This window comes from Ranitomeya imitator, chromosome 6 (assembly GCF_032444005.1).
Source record: "Ranitomeya imitator isolate aRanImi1 chromosome 6, aRanImi1.pri, whole genome shotgun sequence".
Taxonomy (NCBI): domain Eukaryota; kingdom Metazoa; phylum Chordata; class Amphibia; order Anura; family Dendrobatidae; genus Ranitomeya; species Ranitomeya imitator.
Genome location: NC_091287.1, coordinates 176,121,180 through 176,137,241, shown reverse-complemented (window position 1 = coordinate 176,137,241; position 16,062 = coordinate 176,121,180). Strand labels below are relative to the sequence as shown.

The 16,062-nt window shown below is 42.2% G+C and overlaps 1 protein-coding gene across 4 annotated transcripts in view; it reads right to left on the bottom strand.

Moving 5' to 3' along the window:
• The window catches only part of GOLGA4 (golgin A4), a 199,324-nt gene that overhangs the window by 12,955 nt on the left and 170,307 nt on the right, over positions 1–16,062 (bottom strand). For all 4 annotated transcript variants that reach the window (XM_069730324.1, XM_069730325.1, XM_069730322.1 and 1 more), the window contains 3 exons: positions 15,195–15,270; positions 11,321–11,424; positions 5,276–5,362 (listed from right to left, as the gene is read on the bottom strand). In XM_069730324.1, the coding sequence (XP_069586425.1) occupies positions 5,276–5,362; positions 11,321–11,424; positions 15,195–15,270 (267 nt within the window). The remainder of the gene's footprint in view (positions 1–5,275; positions 5,363–11,320; positions 11,425–15,194; positions 15,271–16,062) is intronic.

Below are 16,062 nucleotides of genomic sequence, written 5' to 3'. Positions count from 1 at the left end.
GCAAAAAAGTATTTAGTCAGTCAGCAATAGTGCAAGTTCTACCACTTAAAAAGATGAGAGGCGTCTGTAATTTACATCATAGGTAGACCTCAACTATGGGAGACAAACTGAGAAAAAAAAAATCCAGAAAATCACATTGTTTGTTTTTTTAACATTTTATTTGCATATTATGGTGGAAAATAAGTATTTGGTCAGAAACAAAATTTCATCTCAATACCTTGTAATATATCCTTTGTTGGCAATGACAGAGGTCAAACGTTTTCTGTAAGTCTTCACAAGGTTGCCACACACTGTTGTTGGTATGTTGGCCCATTCCTCCATGCAGATCTCCTCTAGAGCAGTGATGTTTTTGGCTTTTCGCTTGGCAACACGGACTTTCAACTCCCTCCAAAGGTTTTCTATAGGGTTGAGATCTGGAGACTGGCTAGGCCACTCCAGGACCTTGAAATGCTTCTTACGAAGCCACTCCTTCGTTGCCCTGGCGGTGTGTTTTGGATCATTGTCATGTTGAAAGACCCAGCCACGTTTCATCTTCAATGCCCTTGCTGATGGAAGGAGGTTTGCACTCAAAATCTCACGATACATGGCCCCATTCATTCTTTCATGTACCCGGATCAGTCGTCCTGGCCCCTTTGCAGAGAAACAGCCCCAAAGCATGACATTTACACCACCATGCTTTACAGTAAGTATGGTGCTTGATGGATGCAACTCAGTATTCTTTTTCCTCCAAACACGACAAGTTGTGTTTCTACCAAACAGTTCCAGTTTGGTTTCATCAGACCATAGGACATTCTCCCAAAACTCCTCTGGATCATCCAAATGCTCTCTAGCAAACTTCAGACGGGCCCAGACATGTACTGGCTTAAGCAGTGGGACACATCTGGCGTAGTGTGTTACTTATGGTAGGCCTTGTTACATTGGTCCCAGCTCTCTGCAGTTCATTTACTAGGTCCCCCCGCGTGGTTCTGGGATTTTTGCTCACCGTTCTTGTGATCATTCTGACCCCACGGGGTGGGATTTTGCATGGAGCCCCAGATCGAGGGAGATTATCAGTGGTCTTGTATGTCTTCCATTTTCTAATTATTGCTCCCACTGTTGATTTCTGATTCAGTCTTCCCAGCCTGATGCAGGTCTACAATTTTGTTTCTGGTGTCCTTTGACAGCTCTTTGGTCTTCACCATAGTGGAGTTTGGAGTCAGACTGTTTGAGGGTGTGCACAGGTGTCTTTTTATACTGATAACAAGTTTAAACAGGAGCCATTACTACAGGTAATGAGTGGAGGAAAGAGGAGACTCTTAAAGAAGAAGTTACAGGTCTGTGAGAGCCAGAAATCTTGATTGTTTGTTTCTGAACAAATACTTATTTTCCACCATAATATGCAAAAAAAAAATGATAAAAAAAACAGACAATGTGATTTTCTGGATTTTTTTATCTCAGTTTGTCTCCCATAGTTAAGGTCTACCTATGATGTAAATTACAGACGCCTCTCATCTTTTTAAGTGGTGGAACTTGCACTATTGCTGACTGACTAAATACTTTTTTGCCCCACTGTATATATATATATATACATATACATACATACAGTATATATATACATACCGTATTTTCTGGTGTATAAGACATCTGGGTGTATAAGACATCTGGGCGTATAAGACGACCACCAACTTTTCCATATAAAATATGGAATTTGGGATATGCCCGCTGTATAAGACAGGGGTCATCCTATACGCCCAGTCATCTTATACGGCGTGTGGTTCCCAGGGTCTGGAGGAGAGGAGACTCTCCTTCAGGCCCTGGGATCCATATTCATGTAAAAAATGAAGAATAAAAATAAAAAACATGGATATACTCACCCTCGGACGGTCCCTGGCTCACAGCGCTGCTAGCGTCTCCCTCTGTCGCGGTCACATGAGCGGTCAGGTGACCGGTCACCTGACCGCGACGTCATCGAAGGTCCTTCACTCACCGTATTCTTCGGAACGGAGGGAGACGCTAGCAGCGCTGTGAGCCAGGGACCGTCCAAGGGTGAGTATATCCATGTTTTTTATTTTTATTCTTTATTTTTTACATGAATATGGATCCCAGGGCCTGAAGGAGAGTCTCCTCTCCTCCAGACCCTGGGAACCACACGCCGACATCCAGGCTGGCTCCCTGCACACGCCGTACCCGGCGTATAAGACGACCCCCGACTTTTGGGACAATCTTTAGGGGTAAAAAAGTCGTCTTATACGCCGTAAAATACGGTATATATATATAAAATAAATATATCTATATCTCACACATACATATATACACACACACATAACATAGGGAAAAAGTATAGAACACGTGAAGCTGTGCAAAAATCCATTGAAAGTCATAACACCAGCTGAAATTTATCAGTAATTAGAAAGCGATCCAGTCACTTAGTGAAAAATAATATCAGCTGATTCAACTAATGGTCTATAAAAAGGTGTCTCGTCACCAAAGTGCCACAAGAGAATCATCTCACGATGAGTAACCACCAGTGAGCTGTCTTAAGACCTTCACAACCTTAGTGTTGCAAAGCATACTGATGCTACTGGTTAAGGAAGAATTTCTAAACGACTGAAGGTTCGACTGAGCACTATTTGAGTCATAATCTGGAAGTGGAAAGAACATAATTTCTCCATAAACGAGCCCTGAAAGGTGCTTCCCGCAAGATTGCAAACAGAGGAGTGATAATTATGAGAAGAGTTGTCCAAGAGCCAAGAACCACCTATAGAGAGCTACAGAAAGACCAGGAATTAGTAGGAACAATTATTTTAAAGAAAAGTATAAGTAATGCACTCAACCTCCATGGCCTGTATGCACGCTCACCACGTAAAACTCCATTGCTGAACAAAAAGCATGTTCCAGTATGATTAAAGTTTGCTCAACAACATTTAGACAATCCTGTGAAATACTGGGAGAAAATAGTCTGGTCAAAATTGAAATCTTTGGATGCCACACCATGTTAGGAGGCCAAAAGGCACTGCATATCACCCAAAAACACCATACCAACAGTGAAGTTTGGAAGTGGTAACATCATGGTGGTGTGGCTGTTTTTCAGTATATGGCACTGGCAAACACCATATAATTGAAGAAAGGATGAATGGACAAAGGTACAGAGAGTTTCTTGATATAAATATGCTGCCGTCTACCAGGATGATGAACACAAAACAAGGATAGAGATTTCAGCAAGACAATGATTACAAACACACAGCTAAGGTAACCCTCAATTGGTTTCAGATAAAGAAATTAAAGCTGCTAGAATGGCCCAGCCATTTACCCGACGTGAATTCAATACTACTGTAAATTTATGGAAGGAACAAAAGCTCAAAGTTCATAGAAGGATCCAACAGAATCTTCAGGATTTGAAGAGTGTTTCTGTGGAAGAATGGGCCAAAAATCACATCTGAGCAATGCATGCGACTAGTTTCTCCATACAGGAGTCGTCTTGAAGCTGTCATCACCAACAAAGATAGATTTCTGCAAGCGTGTTCAATACTTCTTCCCCAAGTCATTTCTCATTATTAAACAAATTTATGGACATCTATGGTTTGAATTCTTTGCATGTGTGGAAATACATTTACTTTAAAATTGGTGACGTGTTCAACACTAATTTCATCCGACGTGTGAGTATTCCACTGTATACTGCTCTGTACTGTAAATGGGTTATCCAACTCCTTCTCAATCTCTCCGTTTCCAAGCCCCTTCCTACCCCCACGTAAAATAATAATGCCTATACTCGCCTCCAGAGCTAAAAGTGTATCAGTGGTGTCAGCACTGGTTCTCCTGGGGCTCGCTTGACATCATGTCACTCAATCCCTATGGCCAATTAGCAACAGTTTCACTGTCCCCTCCTTCGAGCACACACAGGTCTCACTTAGTCTGGATGTCTGATTTGCCCGAAGGAGGGGACAGTGAAGAGACTGCTGATTGGCAGTAGGGATCACATGACCTGTCATGCGAACCCTGGGAGAACCAGTGCCAAAACCATGGGAACAATGCCGCGGGGCAGGATGGGAGCATAGCTGTTTTTTTACTTTTAGGAAAAAGAAATTGAGAAGTGGTTTTCTGAGTTGTGGACCACCCCTTTAACATATTAAGCTTATCTAAGTAAAAAAAAAAGTCTTTAGAACTTTGTTAATGCCATTTCTTAACCATTGGGTTAGAAAACATGGCTATACAAGAGCAGAAAAACTGGAAACAAATTCCTTATATTATGTTTTGGAGTTGGATCCGAAGCAGTAAAATATAAAAATATTTTACACAACCCTATTTGCACTTCTGAGGGTTAAATATATAACCTACCCAGTTTAACCATGATTATAGTGGTTACCAACTCTTCACCAAGCTGCAGTCAATTTCAAATAAGATTTTCCAAAAAAGTAGGTATTTCCCTTGCAGCAGAAATAAGGTTTCCAGAAGTATTTCCATCTACAAGATGCTATCTCAATATGAAGTAGGTGTAATGTAGAATGTAGTATATAGAAAAGTAGTATAGTTCTTCTGATTCGCTATGTCGCTTTTCCCATGCAGCCCTTTTAGTAGCTTAGCTATCTATGGTTACGACCACTAACAACTGTCACTATACGAGTGGTCGTAACCAAGAATATCTAAGCTACTGCAGTATCCTGCACATGGTAAGCGACATGGCAAATCAGAAGAACTATTCTACATTTTTAATTGGAGGTATTTGCTAATGTTATTATTACACCTACTACACATCGGGATAGGATCTTGAAGATGGGAATACCCCTTTAACTTAGCTTTTCCCATATTTTTTTGTCGGCATGACAGGTCATGAATGGTGGCAAAGAGTCATGTCACCACAGTTACCTATGAGGCATTGCGATTCTCAGGAGTTAATTAAAAAATTGTATAAAACAAAATTGCCCAAATTGGTTTGTACTGAAAAAAATCTGTCTATTCTATTCAATAAATATTGGAACATTTTAACAAAATCACAGGAAACACTGTAAAATGTTTTTTTTTTTTTTTTTAAAAAGAGTAAAAATAAAGCAATACAAGCCAGATTAGCAGCTTATTCAGCCAAATGCCATCTTCCGCGACACCATGGCTAGCAACATGGGTCATATGTAAAAGGGGACACCCGGTTCAGATATTCATCGCATAGACTGACAATGGGTTACGAAATTCTGAAAACCAAACTGCTCCATTACATTGTCAATTTCATCTACTAATATACCCAGCATAATAATAAAGAACCCCTTTTATCTTAGGATCCATGAGACACGGAGATGATCCTTACCACAGGTCGAGACTCCTCTCTTTCTAAGATCTTCTGAGCTTGATCAGCTGGAAATCTAAGTACTGTAGTGATAACTTTCGCCATGGTCTTAAAAAAATAAAATAAAATATTAGTATGAGAATTACAGCAGAATACAGAAGGTGAATGTGAGCTAATGAATTACATGCAGATTCGGTCCCGTCAGGTTAAGGCCTCTTTCACACTTCCGTCTTTCACCTCCCTTCACAATCAGTCGATTTTTGAGAATGCAGGATCCTGAAAAAAATATTAGCAGTATCCTGCGTTTTCTCATAGACTTGTATTAGCGACGGATTGTGACTTATGGCCATCCGTTTCATCCGTCGTGCACTGGATCCTGAGTAAAAAAAACGGTCCGTCGGGCAGAGAAAACGTTCAGAGGAACGTTTTTTTCTGCACGGCGGAAAATCGGTCAGCGACGCATCCGGCGCTGCCAGTCACTGGCTACAATAGCAGCCTATGGGCGCAGGATGTGTCGTTGCCTGTGAAAAGCAGGAATCCAGCGACGGGTCCCGTCTTTTCAAACTGAGCATGCGTGGAAGAATTTCCCGTCAGGGAAATTCTCTCTCTCTTTTCACTATTGATAGTAACAAGATATACCGTAATGTTTATATAAAAAAAAAAAAAAAAAAAAAAAAAAATCGCAATATTCTCACCTACCGGTGTTCCCGCGCAGCGTCACCGATGCTCCCGGCAGCCAGCGTTACTTCCTAGTAATACATTGCGAAATCTTGCGAGATTTTGCAATGAATTGCTAGGAACGCTAGCTGCCAGGAGCATCGCTGCGTGGGAACGCCGGTAGGCGAGAACACTGCAAATTTTTTTTTTTTTAACCTGGTTTGTGTTGTGTATGTGTTTTCGCAGCGGAAAACCGCCACGAAGACGCATACACAACAGGTGCACATAGGCTCGATGGGTCTGTCAGAAAGACAGGCCCAGGGTCAGCCCATGACTGTTAACCTGGACCCAGCAAAGATGCGCATCATTCTATGCACCAATTGGTGCTCCTAGGATGCTGCGATCATGGGGTGCCAATAAGTTACAATGATAGCTGTTGGTCTGTTGAAGATCTCCGTGCCTGTCAACACACAGCTCCCTTGAAACCCAGCCTATGGGGCTTCAAAAGGAGACTGCCACTTTTATTACATACAGTAATACTGTGATTTTACTGTATATAGTGCAAGCGATCAGACAATCACATGTTCAAGTCTTTTAAGGGGACTAATAAATAAAGCAAAAAGTTAAAGTTGTAAAAACCATGAAAAACTTGAAAGTTCAACTTACATATTGTTTCTAAAAAACAAAAATACACATAAGTGGTATCGCCGTGTCCAGAAAAGTCCAGTCTATCAAAATATAAAAATTAACTTGATCGATAGACACTGAAAACAGGAAAAAAATAAAAATGACAAATTTTTTATCATGGCAATACCACCAAAAAGTGCTGTAAGAAGCAATTAAAATGTCATACATCCCAAAATCAATAAAATCAATCATCAAAAAAAATCATCCCAATAATGCTTTATTGACCAAAAAGCGAAAGGTGTCATGGGTCTCGGAAAATGGCGACACAAACCCAAAAAATTTTTTCTTCAAATTTCAGATTTTTTTTCTTCACCAAAATAAGGAAAAAACAGAAAAACAGGACAAGTTTGTTTTGGAATGACTGTAATCGACTGATGAGGAGAATTATATTACCAGGCTACCACACAATATATTTTTTAAAACAATTCCAAAAAACCAATGTGAGAGTTGCACTTTTTTCGCAATTTCCCTGCATTTATCATTTTTTCTCTCAGTACATTATTTGGTCAATTGAATGTGTGTGTATATACAGTGGGGCAAAAAAGTATTTAGTCAGTCAGCAATAGTGCAAGTTCCACCACTTAAAAAGATGAGAGGCGTCTGTAATTTACATCATAGGTAGACCTCAACTATGGGAGACAAACTGAGAAAAAAAAATCCAGAAAATCACATTGTCTGTTTTTTTAACATTTTATTTGCATATTATGGTGAAAAATAAGTATTTGGTCAGAAACAAAATTTCATCTCAATACTTTGTAATATATCCTTTGTTGGCAATGACAGAGGTCAAACATTTTCTGTAAGTCTTCACAAGGTTGCCACACACTGTTGTTGGTATGTTGGCCCATTCCTCCATGCAGATCTCCTCTAGAGCAGTGATGTTTTTGGCTTTTCGCTTGGCAACATGGACTTTCAACTCCCTCCAAAGGTTTTCTATAGGGTTGAGATCTGGAGACTGGCTAGGCCACTCCAGGACCTTGAAATGCTTCTTACAAAGCCACTCCTTTATTGCCCTGGCGGTGTGCTTTGGATAATTGTCATGTTGAAAGACCCAGCCACGTTTCATCTTTAATGCCCTTGCTGATGGAAGGAGGTTTGCACTCAAAATCTCACGATACATGGCCCCATTCATTCTTTCATGTACCCGGATCAGTCGTCCTGGCCCCTTTGCAGAGAAACAGCCCCAAAGCATGATGTTTCCACAACCATGCTTTGCAGTAGGTATGGTGTTTGATGGATGCAACTCAGTATTCTTTTTCCTCCAAACACGACAAGTTGTGTTTCTACCAAACAGTTCCAGTTTGGTTTCATCAGACCATAGGACATTCTCCCAAAACTCCTCTGGATCATCCAAATGCTCTCTAGCAAGCTTCAGACGGGCCCGGACATGTACTGGCTTAAGCAGTGGGACACGTCTGGCACTGCAGGATCTGAGTCCATGGTGGCGTAGTGTGTTACTTATGGTAGGCCTTGTTACATTGGTCCCAGCTCTCTGCAGTTCATTCACTAGGTCCCCCCGCGTGGTTCTGGCATTTTTGCTCACCGTTCTTGTGATCATTCTGACCCCACGGGGTGGGATTTTGCGTGGAGCCCCAGATCGAGGGAGATTATCAGTGGTCTTGTATGTCTTCCATTTTCTAATTATTGTTCCCACTGTTGATTTCTTCACTCCAAGCTGGTTGGCTATTGCAGATTCAGTCTTCCCAGCCTGGTGCAGGGCTACAATTTTGTTTCTGGTGTCCTTTGACAGCTCTTTGGTCTTCACCATAGTGGAGTTTGGAGTCAGACTGTTTGAGGGTGTGCACAGGTGTCTTTTTATACTGATAACAAGTTTAAACAGGTGCCATTACTACAGGTAATGAGTGGAGAAAAGAGGAGACTCTTAAAGAAGAAGTTACAGGTCTGTGAGAGCCAGAAATCTTGATTGTTTGTTTCTGACCAAATACTTATTTTCCACCATAATATGCAAATAAAATGTTAAAAAAACAAACAATGTGATTTTCTGGATTTTTTTTTCTCAGTTTGTCTCCCATAGTTGAGGTCTACCTATGATGTAAATTACAGACGTCTCTCATCTTTTTAAGTGGTGGAACTTGCACTATTGCTGACTGACTAAATACTTTTTTGCCCCACTGTATATATATATATATATATATACATACACACACACACACACACGGTACGGAAAGTATTCAGACTCCCTTTAAATTTTTCACTCTGTTTCATTGCAGCCATTTGGTAAATTCAAAAAAGTTCATTTTTTTCACATGAATGTACACTCTGCACCCCATCTTGACTGAAAAAAAAAAAACAAATGTAGAAATTTTTGCAAATTTAATACGAAAGAAAAACTGAAATATCACATGGTCATAAGTATTCAGGCCCTTTGCTCAGACACTCATATTTAAGTCACATGCTGTCCATTTCCTTGTGATCCTCCTTGAGATGGTTCTACTCCTTCACTGGAGTCCAGCTGAATTTACCGTAATTAAACTGATAGGACTTGATTTGGAAAGGCTCACACCTGTCTATATAAGACCTCACAGCGCACAGTGCATGTCAGGCCAAATGAGAATCATGAGATCAAAGGAACTGGCCAAGGAGCTCAGAGACAGAATTGTGGCAAGGCACAGATCTGGCCAAGGTTACAACTGAATTTCTGCAGTACTCAAGGTTCCTAAGAGCACAGTGGCCTGCATAATCCTTAACTGGAAGAAGTTTGGGACCACCAGAGGTCTTCCTAGACTTGGCCGTCCAGCCAAACAGAGCAATCGTGGGAGAAGAGTCTTGCTGAGAGCGGTAAAGGAGAACCCCAAGATCACTGTGGCTAAGCTCCAGAGATGCAGTTGGGATATGGGAAAAAGTTCCACAAAGTCAACTATCACTGCAGCCCTCCACCAGTTGGGCCTTTATGGCAGAGCGGCCTGACGGAAGTCTCTCCTCAGTGCAAGACATTTGAAACCCCACATAGAATTTGCTAAAAAACAAAACAAAAAACAAACAAACAAAAAAAAAAACACATGAAGGACTCCTAGACTTTGAGAAATAAGATTCTCGTGTCTGATGAGACGAAGATAAACTTTTTGGTGATCATTCTAAGGCTATGTGCACACGTTCAGGTTTTTTCACTGTAAAAACGCTATAAAAACTCATTAAAAACGCATACATTATGCATCCTATCATTTAGAATGCATTCTGCATGTTTTGTGCACATGATACGTTTTTTCCCCGCGAAAAAAACGCATCGCGGTAAAAAAAAGCAGCATGTTCGTTCATTTTGCAGATTTTCTGCGTTTTTCCCGCTATTCTATGCATTTGGGAAAAAACGCACAAAAAAATGCACCAAAAACGTGTCAAAAACGCATGCGGATTTCTGGTAGAAATGTCCGGTTTTTGTCAGGAAAATTTCTGCAAGAAATCCTGACGTGTGCACATAGCCTAAGCGGTATGTGTGGAGAAAACCAGGCACTGCTCATCACCTGCCCAATACAATCCCAACAGTGAAACATGATGGTGGCAGCATCATGCTATGGGGGTGTTTTTCAGCTGCAGGGACAGGACGACTGGTTGTCATTGAAGGAAACATGAATGTGGCCAAGTACAGAGATATCCTGGATGAAAACCTCTTCCACAGTGCTCTGGACCTTAGACTTGGCCAAAGGTTCATCTTCCATCAAGACAATGACCCTAAGAACACAGCTAAAATAACAAAGGAGTAGCTTCAGAACAACTCTGTGACCATTCTTGACTGGCCCAGACAGAGCCCTGACCTAAACCCAATTGAGCATCTCTGGAGAGACCTGAAAATGGCTGTCCACCAACATTCATCATCCAACCTGACAGAACTGGAGAGGATCTGCAAGGAAGGTGTGAAAAACTTGTTGCATCATTCCCAAGACGACTCATGGCTGTACTGGCTCAAAAGCGTGCTTCTACTGAGCAATGGGTCTGAATACTTATGACCATGTGATATCAGTTTTTCTTTTCTAATAAATTTGCAAAAATTACTACATTTCTGGTTTTTTTCAGTCAAGATGGGGTGCAGAGTGTACATTAATGTGAAAAAATGAACTTTTTTGAATTTACCAAATGGCTGCAATGAAACAAAGAGTGAAAATTGAAAGGAGTCTGAATACTTCCCTTAACCACAGTATGCACACACACAATATAAAAAAAAAAAAAAAAAAAGATAAGATTCTGCTCTTGGAAAATGGGGGTGGGGGAGAAACAAAAATAAAAATTGTCCATGTTGGAAGGGGTTATAAGAAAAAAAAAACCCGGAACACTCAAGGGAGCAGTGGAAAAAACATAAAAGAAAAAAAAACCTTTAACCAAGCGACGGGTCATCACTATGGGATCATATGGTCCGCGGTCTATACACTGACCAGTAAACATCAGTACAATTTGCACTTATACATAGGGCAAGACCGGTAAGATTTTAGCAAAACTGAAAGTCAGAGTGATCGTACATAAAGCATAATAGCCAAAATGATGCCATGTAGTGGTCAAATGATACTCTTGTTTAAAAAGCACAGTTTGAAAGAATAGCCCTGCCATACGGTGCTCTCAAAGTAGCGTGTGTGTGTGGTCGTCATTTTTTTTCCTTCATGTAGTCAAACTCAATAAATGATTTACGGTATATGTACTTACATAAACTGTCTACAGTACAAGACCACCTTTGTAATGTTGGCATAATAATTATGCAACTGTGGAGCTCCTCACCTTAGTTTCCTTTCCCATCATATACTCAAACAATATGTTTCTCAAATACTCAAACTCTGTAGGCTCAGCAAAGACAGACACATCAGTGTACCGATGATTGACATCTGTAGAAAAAGTAAAAAACACTACATGAGAACTGCAAGAGCAACAGCTATAAAGATGTGAAGTTACAGATTGTCCACTACTTGGACAACTCCTTGACATACCCCACACTTGGCTTCAATAAAATAAAAAGCCTATACTCTCCTCCCGTGCCAGCGGTGATGGCACTCACTCTCTCCGGGGATCCCATGCTGTTGTTGTAACACTTGACCCCGGCGCCCAATTATCGCTGGCGTCACTGTCCACGTCTCCTGTCTAATTGAACTTAAAGAGGAAGTCAGATCAGCTGTAGCCCGGACTTCCTCTTCATGTTCAATTCGACAGAAGGAGGAGAGTGACGCCAGTGCTGATTGGGAGCTGAGCTCACGTGTCATAACCACAGGAGAGCCCCGGGAACACAAGGGCTGACACTGCAGGAACGGCGCCAGCACAAGAGATGAGTATAGGCTTTTTTATTTTATCGGGGCCAAACATTTAGATCAAGAAAGGGTGGTCCTAGTAGTGGACAACCCCTTTAACCCCTTTTGTGAAATGCACAACTGCAGCTAATGAGTTATATAGCTGCTTACATCCAAAGCCTGTACTACAGGTAACTACGTATTGTATAGGGGGCCTTACCTGCGTAATCATGAAAACTGATGTCCTTATAAGACTATCATACTAGACCAGGGGTGGGTAATTAATTTTCCCAAGGGGCCGCATGAGACCGTGACTGTTGTGGAGGGCCGAACCAATACGCTGAAATTAATTCTGTTCAGTATTAATATTAACATATTCATTATAATTGTTTTATAGTAATAATAATTGCATCACTTAATATTGAGCAGAATTAAAGAAGTTGCCACCACCTGGACAACTCCTTGTCATACTCCACACTTTGCCCTGATAAAATAAAAAAGCTTATACTCACATCTGGTGCCGGCGCCATTCTACGGTGTCAGCACGCGCTCTCCCTGGGGATCCTGTCCTGTTGTTCCGACATGTGAGCCTGATGCCCAATCAGTGCTGGTGTCACTGTTTCTGCCAATTAGTAAAAAGCATGAAGGAAAAGAAGAGCACTCACCGTCCGTACAAAAGGTCCGTTCTTTATTGATTTATGGCCTCACAATAAAATAGCAGGACATGGCAGGGAGAAACAGTGGAGAAGGACGACGGCCGTTTTGCGCTCCTGCGCTTCTACGGACACGTAGAAGCGCAGGAGCGCGAACGTAGAAGCGCAGGAGCGCGAAACAGCCGTCGTCCTTCTCCACTGTTTCTCCCTGCCATGTCCTGCTATTTTATTGTGAGGCCATAAATCAATAAAGAACGGACCTTTTGTATGGACGGTGAGTGCTCTTCATTTCCTTCATGCTTTTTACTATTTGAGACAGTTTTTTTCTGAATGAGCACCCGTAGTCCGGAGTGGCTGAAGCACGCTTTCCAGCTACGGGGAGGTGAAACAGGTGTAACAGGCTGATTGTGCGCATTTCTATTTTTCTACATTGTTTTTGTCACGGTTTCTGCCTTCTGTTGAATTGAACATGGTGAGGAAGCAAGAGATCAGCAGCAGCCCGGACTTCATGTACATGTTCAATTCGATAAAAGGCGGGGCGCCAGTGACGCCAGCGCTGAACACGGGAACCCTGGGGAGAGCGAGTTGCGACACCGCTGGAATTGCGTCGGGGTGGAAGGTGAGCATAAGCTTTTTTATTTTATTAGATCCAAACATTTAGATCAAGAAGGGGTTGTCCTAGAGGTAGAGAACCCCTTAAAGCAGTGTTCCCCAACTCCAGTCCTCAAGAGCCACCAACAGGTCATGTTTTGAGGATATCCTTAGTATTGCCCAGGTCATTGAATGCTTGCCTGTCCAGGTGATGCAATTATCACCTGGGCAATACTAAGGAAATCCTCAAAACATGACCTGTTGGTGGCTCTTGAGGACTGGACTTGGGGAACACTGCCTTAAAGTATGCTGACATCCCATTTGAACCCCCACATAGCCTCCCCGTGTCCAGCATGAGAGCCCCCTACATAGCCTTCCCGTGTCCAGAATGAGAGCCCCCAAATAGCCTGCCCATGTCCAGCATGAGGCCCATAGCCTGCCCATGTCCAGCATGAGGCCCATAGCCTCCCCGTGTTCAGCATGAGACTCCCATAGCCTCCCCAACCAGCATGAAAGCCCCCACATAGCTTCCTGTGAACAGCATGAGAGCCCCATTGCCTCCCACTGTCCAGCATGAGAGTCCCCACATAGCCTCCCTGTGTCCAGAATGAGAGCCCCATAGCCTCCCTGTGTCCAGCACGAGACCCTCATAACCTCTCCGTGTCCAGCATTAGATGCCTATAGCTCCCACCACTCTGCCTCTGCTCCTGTCTGCGGTGCACTTACTCTGCCCCTGTTGTGAATTCTGCTTTTGGGCTCCCTCCGGTGGTTGTAGATGGTAATGCAGTTGGGCCTGGACTGCAGGATTGGACAGGTGTATCTGCTAATTGCAAAGCTGACTGGGGTATTTAGCTTTGCAGGACTCATTAGTCCCTGCCAGTTGTCAATGTTCTATTGCCAGTAATGGTTCTCTGCCTGGCCGCTCCTGCCTGCTGCCATTTCAGCTAAAGATAAGTGTCTGATTCTTTTTCTTAGGCTCACAGGCTGTGTGTCTATTTTTTCGTGCAGTTCATAGTTTCTATTTTGTTCCGGCTTCGACTGTCCTGTTGTTTTCTCAGTCTGGTTGGATTCGCTGGAGTTGCAGATATACTCTCCACACCTTTAGTTAGGTGGTGGAGTTTTTGTATTTTTCTGCTGTGGATATTTTGTAGATTTTGTGCTGACCGCTCAGTATCCTGTACTATACTTCCCTATCTAGGTAGAAGTGGCCTCCTTTGCTTAATCTGTTTTCCGCCTGCGTGTGTCTTTTCCTCTCCTACTCACCGTCATTATTTGTGGGGGGCTGCCTATACTTTGGGGGTCTACTCTGAGGCAAGTCAGTTTTCCTATTTTCCATCTTTAGGGATAATTAGTCCTCCGGCTGTGTCGAGGTGTCTAGGTCTGGATAGGCACACCCCACGGCTACATCTAGTGTCTGTGATAAGTTCAAGGTTAGCGGTCTGTATAGTTACCACTACTCCAGCGAAGGTTTTTTCATGTTGTTCCAAGGCCGCCTGATCAGAACACCCCCATGCACAGCTGACGCGATGAAGTCAGCTGTCTCACATGCCAATTAGTAGAAGAAATGGCCAGAGGCCCTTACTTCACTAACGCATCCATTGCAGTGATGTCAGGTGGGGGAGGGCACAGTGCAGCCAGTGGGCCACTCTTTAAAACACCTCGGCTGTCACGATCTGGGTACCAGATGGGAACCAGCAGAGGACCGAATGTTTCCCCGAGAGCCACACTTTGCCCAGGTCTGTTCTAGACCATAACACCAAACTACAGAGACGGATGACGATATGATCACAAATTTCCTACATGATCAAGAAGCGATCAACAATGCAAACTACATCGTAATGAACGACCAATAATAGTCCCTATGGTTTGCATATTGTCAACAGCTCATCTTCTGTTTACAAGTTGAGATGTGCTGCCGACAATGAAATGCAAGATCTGCTGCTTAGCAAGTGTTTGCTCGTTCATTGGCTGATCGCTGTCATATTTACATGGCACAAACATTAGTAAAATTGCTTATTCCATTGTTTATTGGCTCCCAGTCAATAAATCGAATTTAGTATTAACATAAAAATTAATCTGGAGTACAATGTATTCACGTTACAAAAGAGCACTGCTGAAATAGTTTCCGACCTTTATAAGGAGTCCCAAGAGGAGTGACAAAAACACCACGCGAGTAATTTTTTAACTGGTCTTCCAATGTGTTAATCTGTACAAAAAAATGGAAAAAAATAATCATATACTCAAACTCTGTTCTACAATAGTATTTTTAATAATGAAAGGCCTCTTTCATATCAAGCAGTTGTTAATTGGGAATAATGAAAAATGAACGAGTCTCAAATCTGCCAAATTTTACTGAGAATTAAGCAGCCAATTTATTTCCTGCAAATTGAATGTTTCTTATTATGCCGAGAAACTGTAGAACATAATAAATGTAAGATGTATATTAAAAACCCCCATCTATACTCACTTCACTGCTCATTGTCCCACTTAGAGTCCTGAATCAACAAACATCTTTACACTAGGCTGGGACTTCCAGATGCGACTAGACTTGGGATGTCCATACGCAAGGAAGTCCTAGAACTAGTCACAGAGGAAGTCCCAGTGTTACCTCTAAAGGTTGTGGTGCACATCTTTGCCTAGCATCGAGAGGCCCTAGGTTTCAGCGCACAGTGGCAATAAAAAATGGCAACTAGCACCATATGGGTAAGAGCATGACGTAGAGGTGGTCCAGAGGTACTATTTTCTAACCTTTTGACAGCCCTTTACAGTTCAGCAAAATGTTGGCTAGCTGACTGCCACCTTGCAGATCTCTCAATTACAAAGAACATCTGCATTCTGGACAATATGGATTTCTGTAAAATTCTGAGTAGCATTCAATACCACTTGAAGAAATTCACCCAACTCTAGTAATAGTGCAAAAAGCTAAAACTACAGCTACCACATTTAGGCTACAGTCAGTCAACCAATAGACCTGATTAAACCTATCTCACAAGCCCAC